We start from the raw sequence: 19,339 nt of genomic DNA, 5'->3' as shown, positions 1-19,339 counted from the left end.
GCGGCCATGGGCAACACGTCCTGGACGAGCATGACCGTGACATCCTCCCCCACCTAATTGGTTGACGTCCCTGTCAACTGACTACTTTCAAACCTTGCAATGTGGGTGGCGGCGAAGTTCAGGTCTTCGGCGCGTTCCCAACTGGTTTCCTCTGTAGGGAGATTCTTTCATTTGACAAGGAATTCACGAATCGTCCGTACAGGTCTTCCTATCTTCCTAACCTTGTCGGCTAGGATCTCTTCTACTTCTTTGGTTTCTTTTTGTTCCAGATCGATGCTCGGTCTCGTGATTGCATTTCGTTGGTCGTCGTCTGAGTCAGGGTGGTAGGGCTTCAAGTTGCTCACATGAATTACTGGGTGGATTTTCATCCATGCGGGTAATGCAACTCGGTAGGAGGTAGCCCCGATCTTTTTAAGGACTTCAACCGGACCTTCATATTTTTGAACTAGTCTCTGGTTCTTTCTGCTGCGAAATTTGATCTATTCTGGTTTCAGTTTGATGAGAACTTGATCTCCTGTTCGGAATTTAAGGGGGCGACGCTTCTTGTCCGTCCACTTTTTCATATGCTTGGAAGCCTTCTCTAAATATGTCTGGGCTATATCTGTTGTCTGCTTTCATTCTCTTGTGAAGTTTTGAGCTTAAAGGTTTTTTCTTGCATAAGGATGATCAATAATATGGGGTAAGGCCGGTTGTCGTCCACTTACAATTTCGAAGGGACTCTTTCTCGTAGATGAGCTTGTTTGACAATTGAAGCAAAATTGAGCGACATCTAATAGTTGTATCCAGTTCTTCTGGCGAGCGTCGACGAAGTGACGTAAGTATTCTTCGAGCAAGCAATTGAACCGTTCTGTCTGTCCATCGGTTTGAGGGTGATAACTCGAGGAGATGTTTAAGGTTGTTCCCAAGAAGGCGAATAACTCAGTCCAGAATGTCCCAATGAATCTGCCATCCTATCACTGATGATGCTCGACGGAATGCCCCATAACTTTACAACGTGTTTGAAAAATAGTTGGGCTGTGAGTTCAGCCGAGCATAATTTGGGAGTGGGGACGAACGTCACATATTTTGAAAATTGGTCTACGATAACCAAGATGGCGTCATATTCCCCGACTTTTGGGAGGTGTGTTACGAAGTCCAGAGACACACTTTCCCAAGGTCTTGTTGGCACAGGCAGAGGTTCCAAGAGTTCTGAGACTTTGACTTTCTCGACTTTGTCCTGTTGATAGATGAGACACGTCTTGGTGTATTGCATGATGTCGTCTCGCATGTTTGGCCAGAAGAACCCCTTTTTTATTAGGGCGTATGTTATTTACCACCCAGGGTGTCCAGCCCATAACGTATCATGACATTCCTGAATGAGCTTCTTTCTCAGTTCTCCCATTCTTGGGACATACAATCTGTTTCTTTTCGTCATCAGGAGGTCTCCCTCAACCCAAAACTGTCGTGTTTTCCCAGCTTTAGCTAGTTCGACGACGGATTTGGCCAATGGGTCTTTATGTAAATGTTCTTTGATGATGTCGCACATCGATCCATCGATCTTACTTGTATGAATATGGGCTAACATGCATAGGGCTACATGTTCGCCCTTCCGACTCAGTGCGTCGGCTGCTTGATTACTCTTTCCTGTTTTGTGTTCGAACTTGAAGTCGAATTCGGCCAACGACTCCTGCCACCGGGCTTGTTTTGCCGTCAATTTTGGTTGATCGAAGAAGTGGCAAATGACGCTGTTATCCGTCTTCACTACGAATTGCGATCCCAAGAGATACTGTCTCCAGACTCGTAGGCAATGGACTACAACCAGCATTTCTTTCGACTTTCGTAAGCGATGGGGTGACCTTCTTGAATAAGGACCCCACCTAGGGCAAAGTCGGAAGCATCTGTTTCTATTTCAAATGGCTTTGTAACATCTACCAACCCGAGGACAGGACCCCTCATCATGGTTGTTTTCAGATCTTCAAAGGCCATTTGACAATTATTTGACCACGACCAAGGGTGGTCTTTCTTCAATAGCTCTGTCAATGGGGCGGCTTGTCGTGAAAACCCTTCGACGAACCGTCTATAGTAGTTGGCTAATCCTAAGAAGGACTGCACATCGGATATGTTAGTAGGAACTTTCTATTTTTGGATAGCTTTTATCTTATTGCTATCCATACTAATCTGTCCACATTTGACGACATGTCCAAGGAAGTTGATGCATGTTTGTGTGAAGGCACATTTTTCTTTCTTAACATACAGTTGGTTTTGCCGTAGCTTGTCAAACACCAGCTTCAAGTGCACTTTGTGTTTCTCTAGGGTTGTGCTGTAAACAACTATGTCGTCGAGGTATACTATGACGAACTGATCCAAGTATTCGTAGACAACTTGGTTCATCAACGTGCAGAAAGTAGCTGGGGCGTTTGTCAAGCCAAAGGGCATTACTAGGAATTCGAAGGCCTCATATCTTGTTACACACGTTGTCTTGGGCTCGTCCCCCTCGGCAATACGTACTTGGTAATACCCTGACCGTAAGTCCAACTTCGTGAAGTATTTGGCCCCGTAAAGTTGGTCGAACAAGTCGGATATTATCGGCAGTGGATATTTGTTGCGTACTGTCACCTTGTTTAAGGCTCTATAGTCTATGCACAAACGCAACGTCCCATCCTTCTTCTTCTGGAATAGTACGGGGGCTCATCCTGTTGTTTCCTCAATTCGGCTAGCTCGGGTGGAGCCATCCAGTATGTGTTCTTCGCTGGCGGCTTAACCCTGGGGAGGAGTTTGATTTCGTGATCAATGCCTCGACGAGGTGGTAATGTTTGGGGTAAGCTCTCTGGCATTATGTCGACATAGCTATTTAGTACCTCCTTGATTTCATTTGGGATAGTTTCTTCGGTGGTCGCTTCTTCCATCAATGGTATGGCCATAAATGTAGGTTCCTCTCGTGCGAGTCCTCTTTTCAATGGTATGGCCGAGATCATTCGAAGATTACCTGGTTGCTTGATACTTTCAGGTATTACTGTGGGGTTGCGGTCGGTGATCACCAAGCATTTTGCCAGTGGCATTGGGATAACTTTGTGTTCTAGGAGGAACTCCATCCCAAGTATCACGTCGTCCATGCGAACTACGACAAGGTCTAGCTCTCCTGTCCAATCCCCTATTTTGAAGGGGACTCTTTTAGAAACTCCCACAATAGGCAAGGCCTCAGAGTTGACAACTTTCATTTTCCCATGGTCCTTTCCTATGGTGAGTCCCAATCTTCGGGCTTCTTGATCGACGATGAAGTTGTGGGTCGCTCCTGAATCTATCAGAGTGCTCTTGCTCAGTCGAGAATTTATTGTCGCATCTACGAACATGAGCCCTTTCTCTATTATCTCCTTCGGTTCGACCTTTCGTTGGAGGGCTGACAAGAATTTGAGCGCGCCCATTCGGGGGTTGTCTTGATCTTCCTTCTTGTCTAGCATAGTCTCGACCATTGCATCATTGCTCTCTTGAATGGACACTTGGAGCGTAGTGAGAGAGGCCCGATGAGGACAGTAGGATACTTTGTGGGAACCTTTACACAATATGCATTGTAAAGGCGTCGTCGGGTGGTTCCTTTGATGGTAAGGTCCTCGGAATGTCCCCGCTTGGTTGTTATGAGGAGGTCTATCCGTCCATCTGCTTGGTCTGTCATTACCTACGTTCGGTCTGTTGGGGCTTCCATTTCGATGACCTCGTGGCTTGTATGTTTTACCCCCAGTGTTTGGGGCCGGTGTCGTTCTTCTTTGGGATCCTGCTTCGTTCCCTTAGTCTAGGAGTCTCTCGGCGCAGGCTATTGCGACAGCTAGGGTTTGGACCTTGTTCTCATGTAGCTTTGTTTTGGCCCACGACTGTAACCCATTTATAAAGAAGAACACCTTGTCCTTCTCTGATGTGCCCCTGATATCTAGCATCAGGGTTGAGAACTATCTGACATAGTCCCGTATGCCTCTAGTATGTTTCAGGGCTACTAGTTTCTCCATTGCCATATGTCCTACATTTTCGGGGACAATTGGTCCCTCAACTCTTTCTTGAGGTCTTCCCACGAGTCGATGGTGCACAATCCATCCTCAATGTCTTGCACCTTCGTATGCCACCAAAGTTTGGCGTCGTCTATGAGATACATCGAGGCTATGGTCACCTTCTTGTCGTCGATACAAGCCGTTGTGGCTTTGAAGTACTGTTCTACATGAAAGATGAATTTTTCCAACTCCTTGGCGTCCCGATTCCCTTTGAAGGCTTTAGGGTCTGGGAATCTCAGTTTGTTGGATCCTGCATTAGTTTGCCCAGCCGTGATGTTCTCCACGGCTTTCATGGTCACTTCAATTCGAGTGCTCATGGTGGCCATCCTTTCTTGGATGTCGTCGATTGTTGTTATGAATTCATCAGCTAATCCATTGAACAACTCATTATTGTATTTTGTAGCACGTCGAACTCTTCGTCACGTCCCTCTTTGTGCGCGACAGAGCTATCCGGACTACTAGACAGTTTTTTGGGCTGCTCGTAGGAGCAACTCTTTCTTCGAGCGAGGTCACTCGAAACATCAGTTCTGCGATTGACATCCCATCCAGGCAGTTACCCATTGCGTCGATTTCTACGACTTTCCCACTCAATTCGGTCACCCGTGCTTCCAGGAAGCGGAGGGTGTCAGGGACTTCTTCGAGGAACATCATTTCCTCCTCTATTAGCGTAAGCCGGTTGCTTTGGGTGTCGAATTTGTCGCCGACATGTTTTCGATTTTTACTATGTCACGGAGCTAACAAAGCTCTGATACCACTTGACATAATCGCACTTTTGAATGCAGTGGACTAGCGATTGTGCGGCACTCACTTTCCAATGACAAGTGAGCTAAGCCAATTTGTTCTTGCGTCGCCTACGGCCAAGCGACGTATGATCGAGCCTCTAGCCTCGGTTTTAAAATAAGGTTTTAGAAAACGAGGGCAGAGAGAGATTTTTGAAAGAGACGTTATATAAGCAAGCAAGAGAGAAATAACAACGGCTTACAATTAGGTAGGGAGAAGTTGACAACTAGTCATATCCCCCTATAGTACATTCTGAGGCATTTCATGCCTGGCAGACCTAGACACGATATTTTTGAGGCGTTATACGCTCTAGAACTACAAAAGTAAAAATACTAGAATGAAAAGACATGACAAGGGTTTGACTTGTCATGGGCATGCAGCCATGGGCAACACGCCCTGGACGAGCATGACCATGACACCGAGCAACATGTGTTAAGAATATAGAATGACTAAGAAATGTTTAAAAGAAATGAAAGTTACTACCTCACTTATAAGGTGCACCTTCCTTCTCGAGTGTCACATGCCCATTAGCTTCTGCCTTGGTTCATCCTTGAACCACATCTTATAGGGAGTGATATTGCTCTGATACCATTTGTAACAACCCATCCCCAGCATCCTAATATAAATTATGAATCTTAGTCATTACAAGTGGTATCAAAGCGATACCTCTCCTAGTAAGATGTAGTTCGGGGACGAACTCAGGCATAAACTGGTTGGTATGTGACATTCCAGTAAAAGGGATACACGAACGAACTAAAACCACATCTAAATGAGAGTGATTATGAGAATAGAACCGTTACTCCATGACTAAACACGCTTTCCTTGGAAGTCATTGTGTCATAATTACAGATCTTTGTCATTTGCCAATTGAAATAATGACCCTTAGTTAAGGCCAAGTCACACTTGCTTTCTTCTTTTTCCAAAGAATAAAAGTCACAAATATATCCATTTAATAAAAAAAAAAAAAACAAACAAGTCATTTTAGGATTCATATTAATTTAAAAATTTATATTGATTTTTCCTTAAAATAAAATGACTTTTAAATTAAAACATACATTAATTAAAAAATAATTTAAATTAATAAAAGTACCCTTAAAATAAATTGGGTACTCGGTCAAAAATGCCCCTAACTTAAAAAAAAATCTATTAATACTCTTCGATTTAAACTACCGTGTATTAAAAATATTTAATAAATATGATGCAAGTAATAACAATTAATTATAAGAGAATTAAAATTTAAATTAATTAATAAAAACAAAATGAGAAAAGGTCTCCCCATTATTATTATTTTGAAGACCTAAGTTGTAAGGTTATTTTCCAAGGAAATTAAAAATTAATTATTATTATTTTCTTTTGTTGACACTTTCAAATAATGGGTTCTTTTTTTCCACAAGTTTCAATCAAACTTTGGTGTATAAATACCATTCCATATCATTTCATATGCCTTAATATCAACCAATGTCTTCTCTTTCGAGGCTTCTCTTCCTCGCCTTTTGCTTTTCTCGGCTATTCTTCAGCTCAAATTTCGAATACGATGATAGAAAAGTAACTTTAATTTTTTCTCTAAATTTCCATTTCCATTGTATTTTTCATTTAATATGTCGTTTTTCGATTTGCAGACATATATTGTGTATATGGGAAGTCATCCGAAAGACCGAGCTTCGACTCGATCTCATCATGTGAGAATGCTACAGGAAACTATCGGCAGGTGATTGTTTAGATTAAGTTATGAGTCCAATCTATGAACGATTATGTTTGTGTCAAATAGTTTTTACTTTTCATTTGTGTTAATAGTTTTTTTAGATCGAATTTATTAGACATAAATTTTTTAAAATTTAAATACCTATGGTCGAGAAATATACTAACTAAGCAAAATAAAACTTTATTTTAGTAGTTTTGCTCCACATTCTTTACTCCATAGCTACGAGAGAAGTTTCAATGGCTTTGTTGCGAAGCTGACTGAAGTCGAAGTGCAAAAAGTTTCAGGTACGCTTGTAAAGAACCTAAGATTAGGTTCTTTTTTTTCTTCGAAGATCGAGAGAGTGAAAACATTTACGGCGAGCTAAGAACATAATGTAAAATGTTTGAATGCAATGGTTGAATATTTTCGGGTCTTGGAAACATCCCTAAAATATACCATTTTAATTCTCTCCCAAAAAAATAATATATATATATTTTTAATTTTAGAAATGAAGGGGGTAATATCGGTTTTTCCAAATGGAAAAAAACAACTCCACACTACAAGATCATGGGACTTCATGGGACTGTCCCAACAAGTCAGCCGAGTTCCATCAGTGGAAAGTGACATCATTGTTGGAGTACTAGATACAGGGATTTGGCCGGAATCGCCTAGTTTCCTCGACCAAGGATATGGACCGCCACCGCGTAAGTGGAAGGGTAGTTGTGAAGTCTCAACCAATTTCTCTTGTAACAAGTACGTTCATATATTCTATGATTTTTTCATAGCAATTTAGGATTCAACATTTAATTTATAAGAACATAAGTCCTAATATTATATCCTCTATGCAGTAAAATCATTGGAGCTTGATCATATCGTACCAATGGTCAATATCCTATATACGAAATCCAAGGTCCAAGAGATTCAAATGGCCATGGGACGCATGTGGCATCAACAGTAGCAGGCGGGTTGGTTAGGCAAGCAAGTATGCTTGGTCTTGGCTCTGGCACAGCAAGGGGAGGAGTCCCATCTGCACGAATCTCTTCCTACAAAATATGTTGGTCTGATGGTTGCTTTGAAGCTGATATTCTTGCTGCATTTGATGATGCCATTGCTGATGGGGTTGATATCATCTCTTTCTCGGTCGGAGGACTCACATCAAAAGATTACTTTAAGGACTCCATGGCCATCGGAGCATTCCATGCAATGAAAAATGGAATCCTTACGTCAATGTCTGCCGGCAACGATGGTCCAAAATCTTTCACTATTAGAAACTTCTCACCTTGGTCTTTATCAGTAGCAGCTAGTACTACCGATAGAAAATTTTTAACTGAAGTTCAACTTGGAGATGGAAGAAGCTTCGAAGTAAGTTCATCTATTACTAATTTGACTTTATCATACATTAAATAATAAGTTAAGAAGGCAATTTGTTAAATATATATACATTTCATTTGGATGCAGGGAGTCGCAATTAATACATTTGATTTAAATGGAACACAATATCCATTGGTGTATTCCGGAAATATTCCTAATGTTGGCTTTAATGGATCTATCTCCCGGTACTTGTTTAAAACCTAAGCTTATAAATACTATTTTTATCGTTTAATTTTCTTGTTTTGTTATATGCTTTTAAAAAAATTAAATTATGTTCGAGTTGAGTTTTTGGGTACTATTTTTTTAACCACGAAGATAAACTAAGTTAGACTCGAGTTGAGTTGAGTTGCTATTTTTGTGACTATAAATGGAAAATTAAGATTTTTTTTTTTTTTTGTGAAATAGATTTTGTCAGACAAACTCGGTGGATAAGAAGTCGGTGAAGGGTAAAATCGTCCTTTGTGATCATTTCGTATGGCCGAAAAAGACGATATTTTTAGAAGGTGCAATCGGAATTATAATGCAAGACAATCGTCCAAAGGATCTGACATTCCCTTTCCCTTTACCTGCCTCCCATCTCGGCACACAACAAGGAGCTCTCATTTCTTCTTATGCCAATTTAACAAGGTAATTAATCCAATCTTTTTTACTTTTAATCTCCACTAATTACCATTACTTAACACTAATTAACTACATCATTATTTACAGCCTTCCAACGGCTACTATTTTAAAAAGCACTGAAGGGAAGTATAAAGCAACCCCTTTTGTTGCATCCTTCTCTTCGAGAGGTCCAAATCCAATAACCCCAGACATTCTCAAGGTGATTAGCTTCGTAATCATAAACTTAATCACTCTCTAATCTTGATTATTATTATTAATATTATTGAGTTGTTTGTTGTGGCATTGCAGCCAGATTTGAGTGGTCCAGGCGTTGAAATTCTAGCCGCATGGACGCCTCTAGGCCCACCTTCAGGAGCTGAAGAAGATACCAGACAACTCCTTTTTAATATCATTTCAGGGACTTCAATGTCTTGCCCACATGCTACCGCTGTTGCTGCTTATGTTAAGTCGTTTCACCCTTCTTGGTCTCCGGCTGCCCTCAAATCCGCACTTATGACCACAGGTATTAACACCAACACTTGACTCGTAGCTATCTTGCAAAGAGATGCCTACGGAGCGAGATGGAAAAGCTTTTCATCTTCCCAGTCTCTTCTTGTTATTTCATTTCAGGTTCCTACAAAATTGTCTATTTATTTTTATGGAGATCCGGACATAATTTCCTCTTTGGGCTTTCTCTTATAAAGGGGGTTTCATTCTCCTCCCCAATCTCCTTCAATCCTTCTTTCTCCGATAGATGTGAGACCCCGTCAAATTCACCTCCTTGGGCCCAGCGTCCTTACTGGCACACCGTCTCGTGTCTAATACCATTTGTAATGGCCCAAGCCCACAACTAATATTATCCTCTTTGGGCTTTTCCTTTTCGGACTTCCCCTCAAGGTTTTTGGGCTTCCCCATTACGCATATGTTGAGGGAAGGTTTTTGCTCTCTTCCCCAACCAATGTGGGATATCACACTTCCACACTTCCACACTTCAAATACATATAATGTGGTAGGATAGGGATTTAGGCGGGGTTTGGGGCGAGTTCGGGGATGGAGAATATAATCACTATCCTCGGCCCTGTTTAGCTAACGGGTAAAAATCTCTCTCCACTCTCTCTCCCATTTAAATGGAGATTCTCCTCTTCGTTCAAGATTGGTCCTACAAAACAAATTGATATCTCTAAGCGTGCACTCATTTTAACAATTTCTATAGATTATTAACGTGATTAATTTAAGCTATAGATTACTAACCCAATGAATTTACGAATGCAGCATTTCCCATGAGAGCTGACCTCAACCCAGATGCAGAATTTGCATATGGCTCAGGCCATATAAACCCTTTAGGCGCAGTGAATCCCGGACTGATCTACAACGCCACTGAGATCGACTATGTAAGGTTTCTTTGTGGTCAAGGTTACAGCACCAAGTTGGTCCAGCAAGTTTCTGGGGATAATAGCTCGTGTTCTCGAGGCGATTTCGACCTAGTTTTCGATCTAAACTATCCTTCATTTGCTCTTTCCACGCCTATGTCAACCTCGATCAGCCAAGTTTATAGAAGAAGGGTCACAAATGTTGGGTCAGCGAATTCGACATATAAAGCCATAGTTTCGGGTCCTTCGGGGCTTAAAATTACACTAAATCCTTCTGTTCTTTCGTTCAAGGCCTTGGGAGAGGAGCTGAGCTTTGAGCTTACGATTGAAGGAAGCATTAGTAGGGGCATTGCGTCGGCTTCATTGGTGTGGGATGACGGGGAACATAAAGTGAAGAGTCCTATAGTAGTCTTCGATGAAAATACCTTTATTAATTAAGTTTATTATTGTATTTTTCGAATTACCCAATGTATTAAATTAATAAAAGTATGAGTTTTGTTTAGGATATTTATAAATAAAATGCATTGAATTAAATAACTGAGAATATTATCATACTTTTATATTACAATTTAAATTAATTGGCAACTAATCACATCCCTATGTAATACATTTTAGCTCTAACGGGTGTATACATGATTTTGGTGAACGGTCATATACCCCGTATTGACATGACAAGAATAGTAAAGACCTAACTACACGTGAAAATAATTAAAATGGGTTTAGAATAGGTCTGTGGCTATGAGCAACACGTCTGGACAAGCATGACAAGGACATCTCTCTTACTTTCTCCATGAACAACAGGACTAGTCCTCGTTCAAGGGAGCAATGGAACCCTGTATGATGCCTTCTTGGTATTCTAAATGACTTCGACTGGTCCATAGTAATCTTGCACCACTCGTTGGTTCTTGATATTTTGAAATTAGAGTTGATCTGACCTCAGCTTGATCAAAATTCTTTCTCTATTTTGGAATTGTAGTGGTCGACGCTTCCAACTGGACATTCTCTTCATCCATCTAAATGGTCTTTCTGTGTAAACACGAGTTACTCTAGTGTTTTGTCTCCTCCTTCAGTGAAAGTGCTAGCTTGGGGTCTCTCCCCATCATTTTGGTGATCATTGAAATGAGTCATTGTAGGTCTGATGAACCCGAGTCATTTAGCTCCTTGTGAAATTCAGTTAGCACAAGTTGAGTTGTATGACACACATATGAGATAGGCGATCTCTTCCCTAATATAGAATCAATATTGTGATCTGTCTCTTAGGTTGGGATAAATCCTTAGTATGACCTTCTTACCTGTCGTGGTGTTCCTCTAGCGATGACAATGTTTCTGTTGAAGTTAGTTCACTCGCGCTCTCCTCCTCAACCATGGCAATAGGAGTGAGCGTGAGTTCATCGTGGGTAAGGTCCCTTTTCAACTGTAGCATCGACATCATATGGTTGACCGGTGTTAGTCTGAATGATTTGGGGTTGACCCTGTTACCACTAAGCATTTCGCTAGAAGCATGAGAATGACTGTCTGTTTGAGTTGTAAATCCATCCTAACACGATGTCAAAGCATCCATCTTGACAATCACAAAATTAGTTCGTGTAGCCTAAGTCCTGAGCTTGATCAAAGTTCTTTTTACAATTCCTAAGATAGGTAGGGCTACCGAATTGATGATCTTCATTCTTCATGTATCTCGATGCTAGAAGATGTTCAACCGTTTTACTTTAGTCTTCGTCATGAGTTGTGGTTAGCTCCATATTCAACAATAGTATTCTTAGTCACTCTATGTTAACCCAGACCTCAACATATATAAGACTGAATTTCACTAGTTCTTCTATCTCTCTCACTCTCTTTTGGAGAGCAAAAAAGCATCTTAGTGTCCCCATTTGAGTTGTTCAACGTTTTCGACATTACGCTCCCACCCATGTGTCGGAAGTTGGTATATGCACTTTCTATTCTGTACGAAATCTATAAATGACTTAGTACGGACACATGAGGGTTTGTCTCGATAAGACCCATATGGATGGGTGTTCAAGATGCCTCAATGATATGATTGACACATGGATTGATTCTCGATAGACATGCCCAAGTGAGCTACGATGGTCAATAACATCCCAAAACTTGAGATGACATCAAGATATGTGAGCCGTGTTGGTTGAGAACTAAGATGACAAGATGAGATGTGACGTTGCGCATGAGAAACTTGGCCTAAAGAAGAGGTAAGGTCGAGTCGAATGATTTGACCTAATATAGAGACAGATCGACTAGAGTTGTAAATGGTTGAACATGCACGCATGAGCAATATAGGTAACCAAATAGACTTAGATTCCGCATGATTTGTGTTTGGTTGGTGAAGACAAACCTAACCTAAGATCCAAAGAAGCCACAAAGTCAGCGAAAAATATAAATGGGGCTTGGGTTGTCCTTATTAATCTTCATTTACTAAAATTAATATAAATATTAGTTAAATAAACTAATAATAATTTATCTAAATGTATATTTCATTCATTTTCACAAATAAAGTTTATTAAATAAATAAAAGTACATATTTACTAAAATTATCAATTAATTAGCTGATTAGCTAACAATATACTAGGTACACTTAATTAGTTAATTATGATTGTACAATATTAATTTTTTTTGTACTTAGGATTAATTAACAATACTGTTATTTAATATATCTCAATGTTCAAGCATAATTAATTAATTCAAACTCTAATTAATTAAATATTATATTGTCATACCTGTTATATAATTTTTTTTAATTATTTTTTATCCTTTTTTAATAATTTATTATAATTATATTGAAGTATATCTCATTTAAAATAATTTACTATTTAATTTTTAAATTATAAGTTGTATTCAATAATTACAAAAAAAAAAAATAAATAATAATAATAAATTATATAATTTTACTAAAATATTTATTTTTTTGAAATATAATTCTTTGGCTAATATTGATGACAAAATAAATTCAAAAACCTAAAATCATAAATGTTAAACTAATCATTTAATTAATTAAAATTATTTTAATAATTTAACTTAATAAAAATAAAATAAAATAAAATAATTAACAACAATAAATTATCTGACAAAAAAAAATTGAACCTTTTATTCGTAAGCATTTTAGACAAAACTTTTAACAAACAATCCTAAAAAAATTAATTTTTTATATTTAAAAGCAAAGAAAATCTAATAAAAATGCTTGCAAAAAAATTAAAAATTTTAAAAAATTAATTGATTTAGTAGATAAATTTTTTAATTTAATCTAATAAAACCACACAAACTCCCAATTTTGTCTGAATTTTTAATAATAAAAGATTATAAACTAATTTAATACAAACATTAAATTCAAAGAGAAAGAAACAGACAACCACAAATTAAATTTAAGGGCCATCATAGCTGAGAAGCCTCCGCCCACAATAAATCCTTAAATTAATTTCTATTTTTGTGAAAATTTCAAATAAATATTTTTCTCACTTGGATTTTCTATCTATAAATTTCACAAACCTTTTACATATAAAGTCTAATTATATTAAATTAAATATTATGCTTTTTAAATTTTTTTAAGTCTCTATTCACTTAAAAACCAATTTTAAATTTTTTATCCAATAACTAATTAATTTTTAGAGACATAAAAAATCAAAATAATTTAATGGTTATATTAATAATAATAATAATAATAATAATAAATTAATAATGAAATAAAATAAAATAAAAAGATGGGTGACGTGGAGCAAGGAGAATGGAAGAAAAATTAAATGAGAGAGAGAAAGGAGAGGTGGATTATTCCAACGACCAATAAGTACCTGCGAGTAGCTCACGGAAGGCGCCATGTTCGAGTTCGACGACCTTCAGATTCAGGCTCTCCATACTCTGTGTTAGGTACGTCAAAGAAATATCCTAACTGCCTTCGTACGGCACCAACAAGCGGAGAATGGAAGCGCCTTTGCTACATGGTCTCGCCGCGGCAGACTATGAGCCACTCAAGAGTTTCAGTGACGCCAATCGTGTGTTCTTCGCTGAGACGAAGAAGCTCTGGAAGATTGCGGCGCCCATTGTGTTTGGTATACTTTGCCAGTATGGAATCAACTCAGTCACTAGCATTTTCGTTGGCCATATCGGCGACGTTGAGCTTTCCGCCGTTTCTATCTCTGTTTCCGTTATAGGAACCTTCGCCTTTGGCTTCATGGTTCGTTTCTTTCTCTTCCTCTCTCGGTTCTGTTCGTGTTTTTTTTTTTTTTTTTTTCCTCTTTGTAATGTATCGGAAGGATGAGTTTCTCGGTGCTTGTTTATGGACTGTATAAGAGCAGGATTGATTACGTTATCGTTGCTGTCTCGCATATTTTTTTTTTTTCTCAAAGCAGAAAACGGATCTGTATATGCATTATCTTACAATGTCTTTCCTCTCTAGCTATATTATAAGATCACGACTGGAGAGTGGTTTTATTTCTCGTTTGGCTAAATTCTTATTACAAAATTGTTTCTGGTTTCTAGATCTGGAAAAATATTTATGATTATGTGAATTCAATCCCTAGATGTGCGCTGTTTTCTCTTGGTTGTTCTTTTCTACGTGTTCTGTCAGAATTTTTTTTTTTTTTTTTTTTTCCTGTGCTATTAGCTATGATGAAAATGTAAAACTCTAAGCCAATAAGTTTATTTCACACAAGAAGTTGAGAAATTATTCGAAGGGCTGGTGATTTGATGTAGGAGAGAACATTTTAAAATAGTATTTCGAATGAACTGTTACGAGGAGCCTATAGATTTTGAAGCAGCCACAGTGGTGGGCGGATTGAATGATTTTTCGAAGAAGTCATTCCGAGATAATGGTTTAATTTTGCACAGTATCATACGAATTTCTTTCAATGCTACTCCTCTTGTTCTGATTTTTTCTATTCTTGACTATAATTAAATTTTATTTTCCATAAAATGTAGCTTGGTATGGGAAGTGCACTGGAGACGCTGTGTGGTCAAGCTTATGGCGCTGGACAAGTTTACTTACTTGGTGTTTATATGCAACGTTCATGGATTATTCTTACGGTTTCCAGCTTCTTTATTCTACCAATTTACTGGTTTGCTGAACCAATCCTAAAGGTTCTGGGACAAACAGATGAAATATCTGAAGTTGCAGGATGGTTCACAAGGTTGCTTATTCCCGAACTCTTTTCATTGGCGATCGTTTTTCCCACCCAAAAGTTCCTTCAAGCCCAAAGCAAGGTCAATGTCCTTGCCTATATCGGGTTTGTCGTCTTATTATTACATGCTGCAATGCTCTGGCTCTTTATTTTCGTATTCAACTGGAACCTAACTGGTGCAGCTATTGCAAGCAATATTTCAAGTTGGGTTACTGCCATAGCACAAGTTATCTATGTTGTTGGTTGGTGTAAAGATGGATGGACTGGTTTGTCACGGTCGGCTTTCAATGATATATGGGCCTTTGTTGGCCTTTCCTTTTCATCCGCTGTAATGCTTTGCCTAGAACTCTGGTATATGATGAGTGTAATTATTCTTACCGGCCATCTCGATAACGCGGTATATGCCGTTGGTTCCCTTTCAATTTGGTAAGAACAGAACTTAGTGCCGTACTTCTTTTTATGTTTGGCTTATCAATGACATTATATGTTACTTATATAACATTTGTAATAGCCCTGCACCCTTCTGTAGCTTGTACAACAAAAAATTAGTTTTATGCTGAATAATGAGATTATAGAAATCGCTTGAGAATTCATAGCATGTTCATGGCACAAATGAGACTATAGAGTGATACGGGTAGGAAATAGAAACCTTATGAATTGTGAAGTATAAAGAAATGAAGAATACCTTTGCTAGGAGCTTCAATTGTAATGTAGGTACGTCTAAAATGGATTTCGAGTTTTGACTAATCCATTTACTTTTGTTTTTCCAGCATGAATATCAACGGGATCGAAGCAATGTTATTTATAGGTATCAATGCTGCCATCAGGTATGTGATCAGTCCATTAATTTCTTGTCCCTCTAAAGGCTTGTTACCACTACTGACAATTCTAATGCCAGGGATTTAAATTATGAATGTACTATTGTAATATTTGAATAGTCCTCTTGGAAGATGATCTCATATTCCAAACAACCCATGGTGTCAAAAAAAAAAAAAAAAACAGAACAATCTGCTAATATGGCATTGTTTGGGGGAATAATAATATGAGTTCACTTGAAAGATGATCTCATATGCTCATGTTGCTATTCTCATTTCTAGTGATGAACTGACGATATGATATTTAAACGCGGCTTATATGTGCACATTGGTATTTGATCTTTCAAAAATTCATTGATTGATCTGTGTATATAATAATCATCATTGGTGTACTGAATTTGCATCCAGCGTGCGGGTTTCTAATGAGCTTGGACAAGGGCATCCAGTGGCGACCAAATATTCTGTCTATGTTACAGTGTTTCAGTCTCTTCTTCTCGGCTTACTATCCATGGTGGTTATCTTAATCACGAAGGATAGTTTTGCTGTCATTTACACCAGCAGCAAAGAAATGCAAGCTGCTGTCTCTAAACTAGCATACCTTCTCGGAATCACGATGGTTCTTAACAGTGTCCAGCCAGTAATTTCAGGTAGCAATTCTACGATGCTTTGTAAGTATGCATTTAGTTAACAAGATTTTCCCTTTATCGTTTATTTTTCCCTGAGTTTCTAGGTGTTGCTATTGGAGCTGGTTGGCAAACGTTGGTAGCATATATCAATCTTGGCTCTTATTATGCTTTTGGTCTTCCCCTTGGTTATCTTCTTGGTTATACAAAACATTTGGGAGTTCAGGTCAGTAAATTTTCATTTCCTTCTCACGAAAATGAAGGTAAAGTTTAAAATATTATATTGATCACGGGAGCCTTTTGGGAGTTCTCAACAACCTTAGATGCAGAGTATATGTTATAATATAATGCATAAACATTTTGCCATTTTTTCCTTCAGCCATATCAAATGTTTATATATTCTTTATAAGCACAGGGACTGTGGGGAGGCATGATCTGTGGACTTTCTCTCCAAACCATTCTGCTTCTGATCATACTCTATAAAACAAACTGGACCCATGAGGTAAAGTTCAATCTCTAGTAATCCTTATCTCTCTCCCTCTCTTTCTTTAACTTATAACATTGGTTTTACATCTGATATGGCAAGTCAAGACATGTTTGGAAGTGATTTTAAATATAACAAAAGTGATTATGACTATGGAAGATCACTTCCAAACAAGCTCAGCTCTTAGTATATTATTTATGGAAAACTATACAGAGAATCCTCAAATGTGTTGTGAGGATATATGATATGTGGAAAACTTAAGTGAGACACATCATTAATAAACAAAATTACACTTTGCAGGTGAATCAGTCAATAGAACGGATGAAAAGATGGGGAGGACAAGAGGTCAAAATTGTCAATTCAGCTGATTACATATGAACTAGACAGTCAGAAAACAGCTTGACCAGATTGCTCTAACTTAGTTTGGAAATTTTTTTTTGTTTTTTTTATATGATTTCTGTTCCTTAGTTCTTCATGCCGCTCTAAATGAACTTGTGCCTAGCCTAAAATTTCCCACTCCTTATTTGACGTTAAATTGGATTTATGGAAACAATTTAGATTTTTATCAAAAGATGTCATTAAGATGGTAAGATCATATCTCCACTAATGTGTATTTTGTTCAAAGTTTTTGATGTTCCATTGTTTAATCTTCAAATGTACATAACATATTCAACACATGCATATGTTGTATTGGACATTGTAGAACTTCCATTCTTTGAAACCTTTCTGTGGAACAAACATATAGAATGCTTACCTGTTATGCAGTAGGGGAAGGATGCTTGTTAAGGCAGCCAAATGACAATGTTCTTGCTATTATTATATTCTTCTATAAAATTTGATTATTTTGCTTTCTTCTCTAATTCTGAATGGTTATTTCGTAGGTTTTAGAATTTAGAGACTTAGAGGATTTTTCTTTCTTTTGATTTAATTTAAGATTCTAGAGTAGTTTATGGATTTTGGGTGAAGGGTAATTTGGTCAATTAATTAATTTTGAATGGTTATTTTGTGGGTTTTAGAATTTAGTTAGACTTAGCGGGTTTTTTTTCCCCCCTTTTTCTTTTGATTTAATTTATAAGATTCTAGAGTAGTTTATGGATTTTGGTTGAAGGGTAATTTAGTCCATTAATTAGAAAGAATAAATAAATTATATAAAAAATTACGCTATTTATTAGGTAATAATCTAAAAATGATATTAGAACTAAGAAATAAGGCAGATGGTTAAATTTAAATATCTCTTTTGAAAATAAACAAATGATAAATACAAAAGAAAAAGTTCTTATTTTAATAAAAAAACGATAGATGACAATACTCTCCACTTATAGGGATTTAAAAAGAAATCAAAGAATGAATTCGAGGGACTAAAGGAGTTTTATGAAATAATTAAAATAATAATAATAATAATAATAATAATAATAATAAACTTATCAAGAAAATTAAATCCAAAATAAATGTAAGGTAAATTTGGTTTTTTTATATCATAAAATATATAATAAATTGTTTCAAAATAGGAATTAGATTAAGTGTTATTATTTGTTCCCAAAAAAAAAACATATTTTAAAACATTCTTATATTTTTATTACCTACGTATCTCAAATTAAAATTTATTTTTATTATATTATATTTCATACCTTAATTAATTTCATTTGCATTATTTTTTTTTTTTTTTTTTAGTCTCATTTTTCAACCTATCAAAGTATTCTCTCCTCCTCACTCTTTTTAGTATGTTCGTAATTATAGATTTTGTCTATTTATTTTAAAAAAATTAATTTATTCAGTTTGTATTTTAAGATTATCTTTCGATGACATTTTATTTTTATATCTCTTTTTGTTTTTTAATAGATTATCTTTCGGTAGATTTTTTTTTAGTGATTATTAATTAGCCAAATAGATAAATTTTTTAATTTAATTTTGAAGAATTATTATTTCAAATTATTCATATTTTGGGTTGCTAAGAGTTTAAATTGATTCCTTGAACTAAGTGCAAGGATTAAAAAGAAAACAAATATCCCTTTTATGTTTGAAAATTAGGGTAAAACTGTTATTTTATAATTATATTAATTACTATATTGATTAAAAATATTTATTATTCTATATTAATAATTTTAAAAATCGTTTCCAACAAGTCAGGATGGCCGAGTGGTCTAAGGCGCCAGACTCAAGTTCTGGTCTTCGAGAGAGGGCGTGGGTTCAAATCCCACTTCTGACAACGTTTTTCATTTTATGTTTGCTTAAATGATGAACTCTTAAATCTCAAATCTATGTCAAACAATTGAAAATGATAATTTATATTTTGAAGTTTAATGGAGCTTCTGGATTATGCAAATAAATTAATTAGGAACCAAATTAATTCATAAGCCATAAAATTCAAATAAAAATATATAATTTTGTTCATTATTGGTTTACAAACTGTCACTCTTTGAACCTACTTAATTTTACAAATTAAGCCCTATAGAGCTATTCTACTTTAAATAGTGAAAAT

At 36.9% G+C, this 19,339-nt stretch overlaps 2 protein-coding genes, 1 non-coding gene and 1 pseudogene across 3 annotated transcripts; 3 read left to right on the top strand and 1 right to left on the bottom strand.

Annotated features, from left to right (window-relative positions):
• Positions 1-2,615: 2,615 nt before the first annotated feature.
• LOC111471475 lies at positions 2,616-3,449 on the bottom strand. The gene has a single exon (XM_023117187.1). It carries the CDS (start codon positions 3,447-3,449, stop codon positions 2,616-2,618), a length of 834 nt encoding a protein of 277 aa, XP_022972955.1.
• Positions 3,450-6,254: 2,805 nt separating this feature from the next.
• Positions 6,255-10,256, top strand: LOC111471474 (annotated as a pseudogene).
• Positions 10,257-13,617: 3,361 nt separating this feature from the next.
• LOC111471529 (protein DETOXIFICATION 35-like) lies at positions 13,618-17,467 on the top strand. Its single transcript, XM_023117244.1, has 7 exons — positions 13,618-13,995; positions 14,739-15,364; positions 15,709-15,765; positions 16,162-16,400; positions 16,484-16,602; positions 16,792-16,878; positions 17,161-17,467. The coding sequence occupies exons 1-7, from the start codon at positions 13,741-13,743 to the stop codon at positions 17,236-17,238; spliced, it is 1,461 nt and encodes a 486-aa protein (XP_022973012.1). The 5' UTR covers positions 13,618-13,740; the 3' UTR covers positions 17,239-17,467.
• A 1,515-nt stretch (positions 17,468-18,982) lies between these two features.
• Positions 18,983-19,066, top strand: TRNAL-CAA. The gene has a single exon. It is a non-coding gene; the product is annotated as a tRNA-Leu (tRNA).
• The last annotated feature ends 273 nt before the right edge of the window (positions 19,067-19,339 follow it).

Source organism: Cucurbita maxima, unplaced genomic scaffold (assembly GCF_002738345.1).
Source record: "Cucurbita maxima cultivar Rimu unplaced genomic scaffold, Cmax_1.0 Cma_Scf00053, whole genome shotgun sequence".
NCBI lineage: Eukaryota > Viridiplantae > Streptophyta > Magnoliopsida > Cucurbitales > Cucurbitaceae > Cucurbita > Cucurbita maxima.
Note: the sequence above shows the minus strand (reverse complement) of the source record. Positions and strands in the feature narration are given on the sequence as shown.

Bases quoted from the DNA above. Each gene is read 5' to 3' on its own strand.
- LOC111471475 (XM_023117187.1), bottom strand. From the start codon at position 3,449: ATGGTCGAGACTATGCTAGACAAGAAGGAAGATCAAGACAACCCCCGA.
- LOC111471529 (XM_023117244.1), top strand. From the start codon at position 13,741: ATGGAAGCGCCTTTGCTACATGGTCTCGCCGCGGCAGACTATGAGCCA. The intron at 13,996-14,738 runs GTTCGTTTCTTT...CATAAAATGTAG, and splicing joins CCTTCGCCTTTGGCTTCATG to CTTGGTATGGGAAGTGCACT. The intron at 15,365-15,708 runs GTAAGAACAGAA...TTGTTTTTCCAG, and splicing joins GTTGGTTCCCTTTCAATTTG to CATGAATATCAACGGGATCG.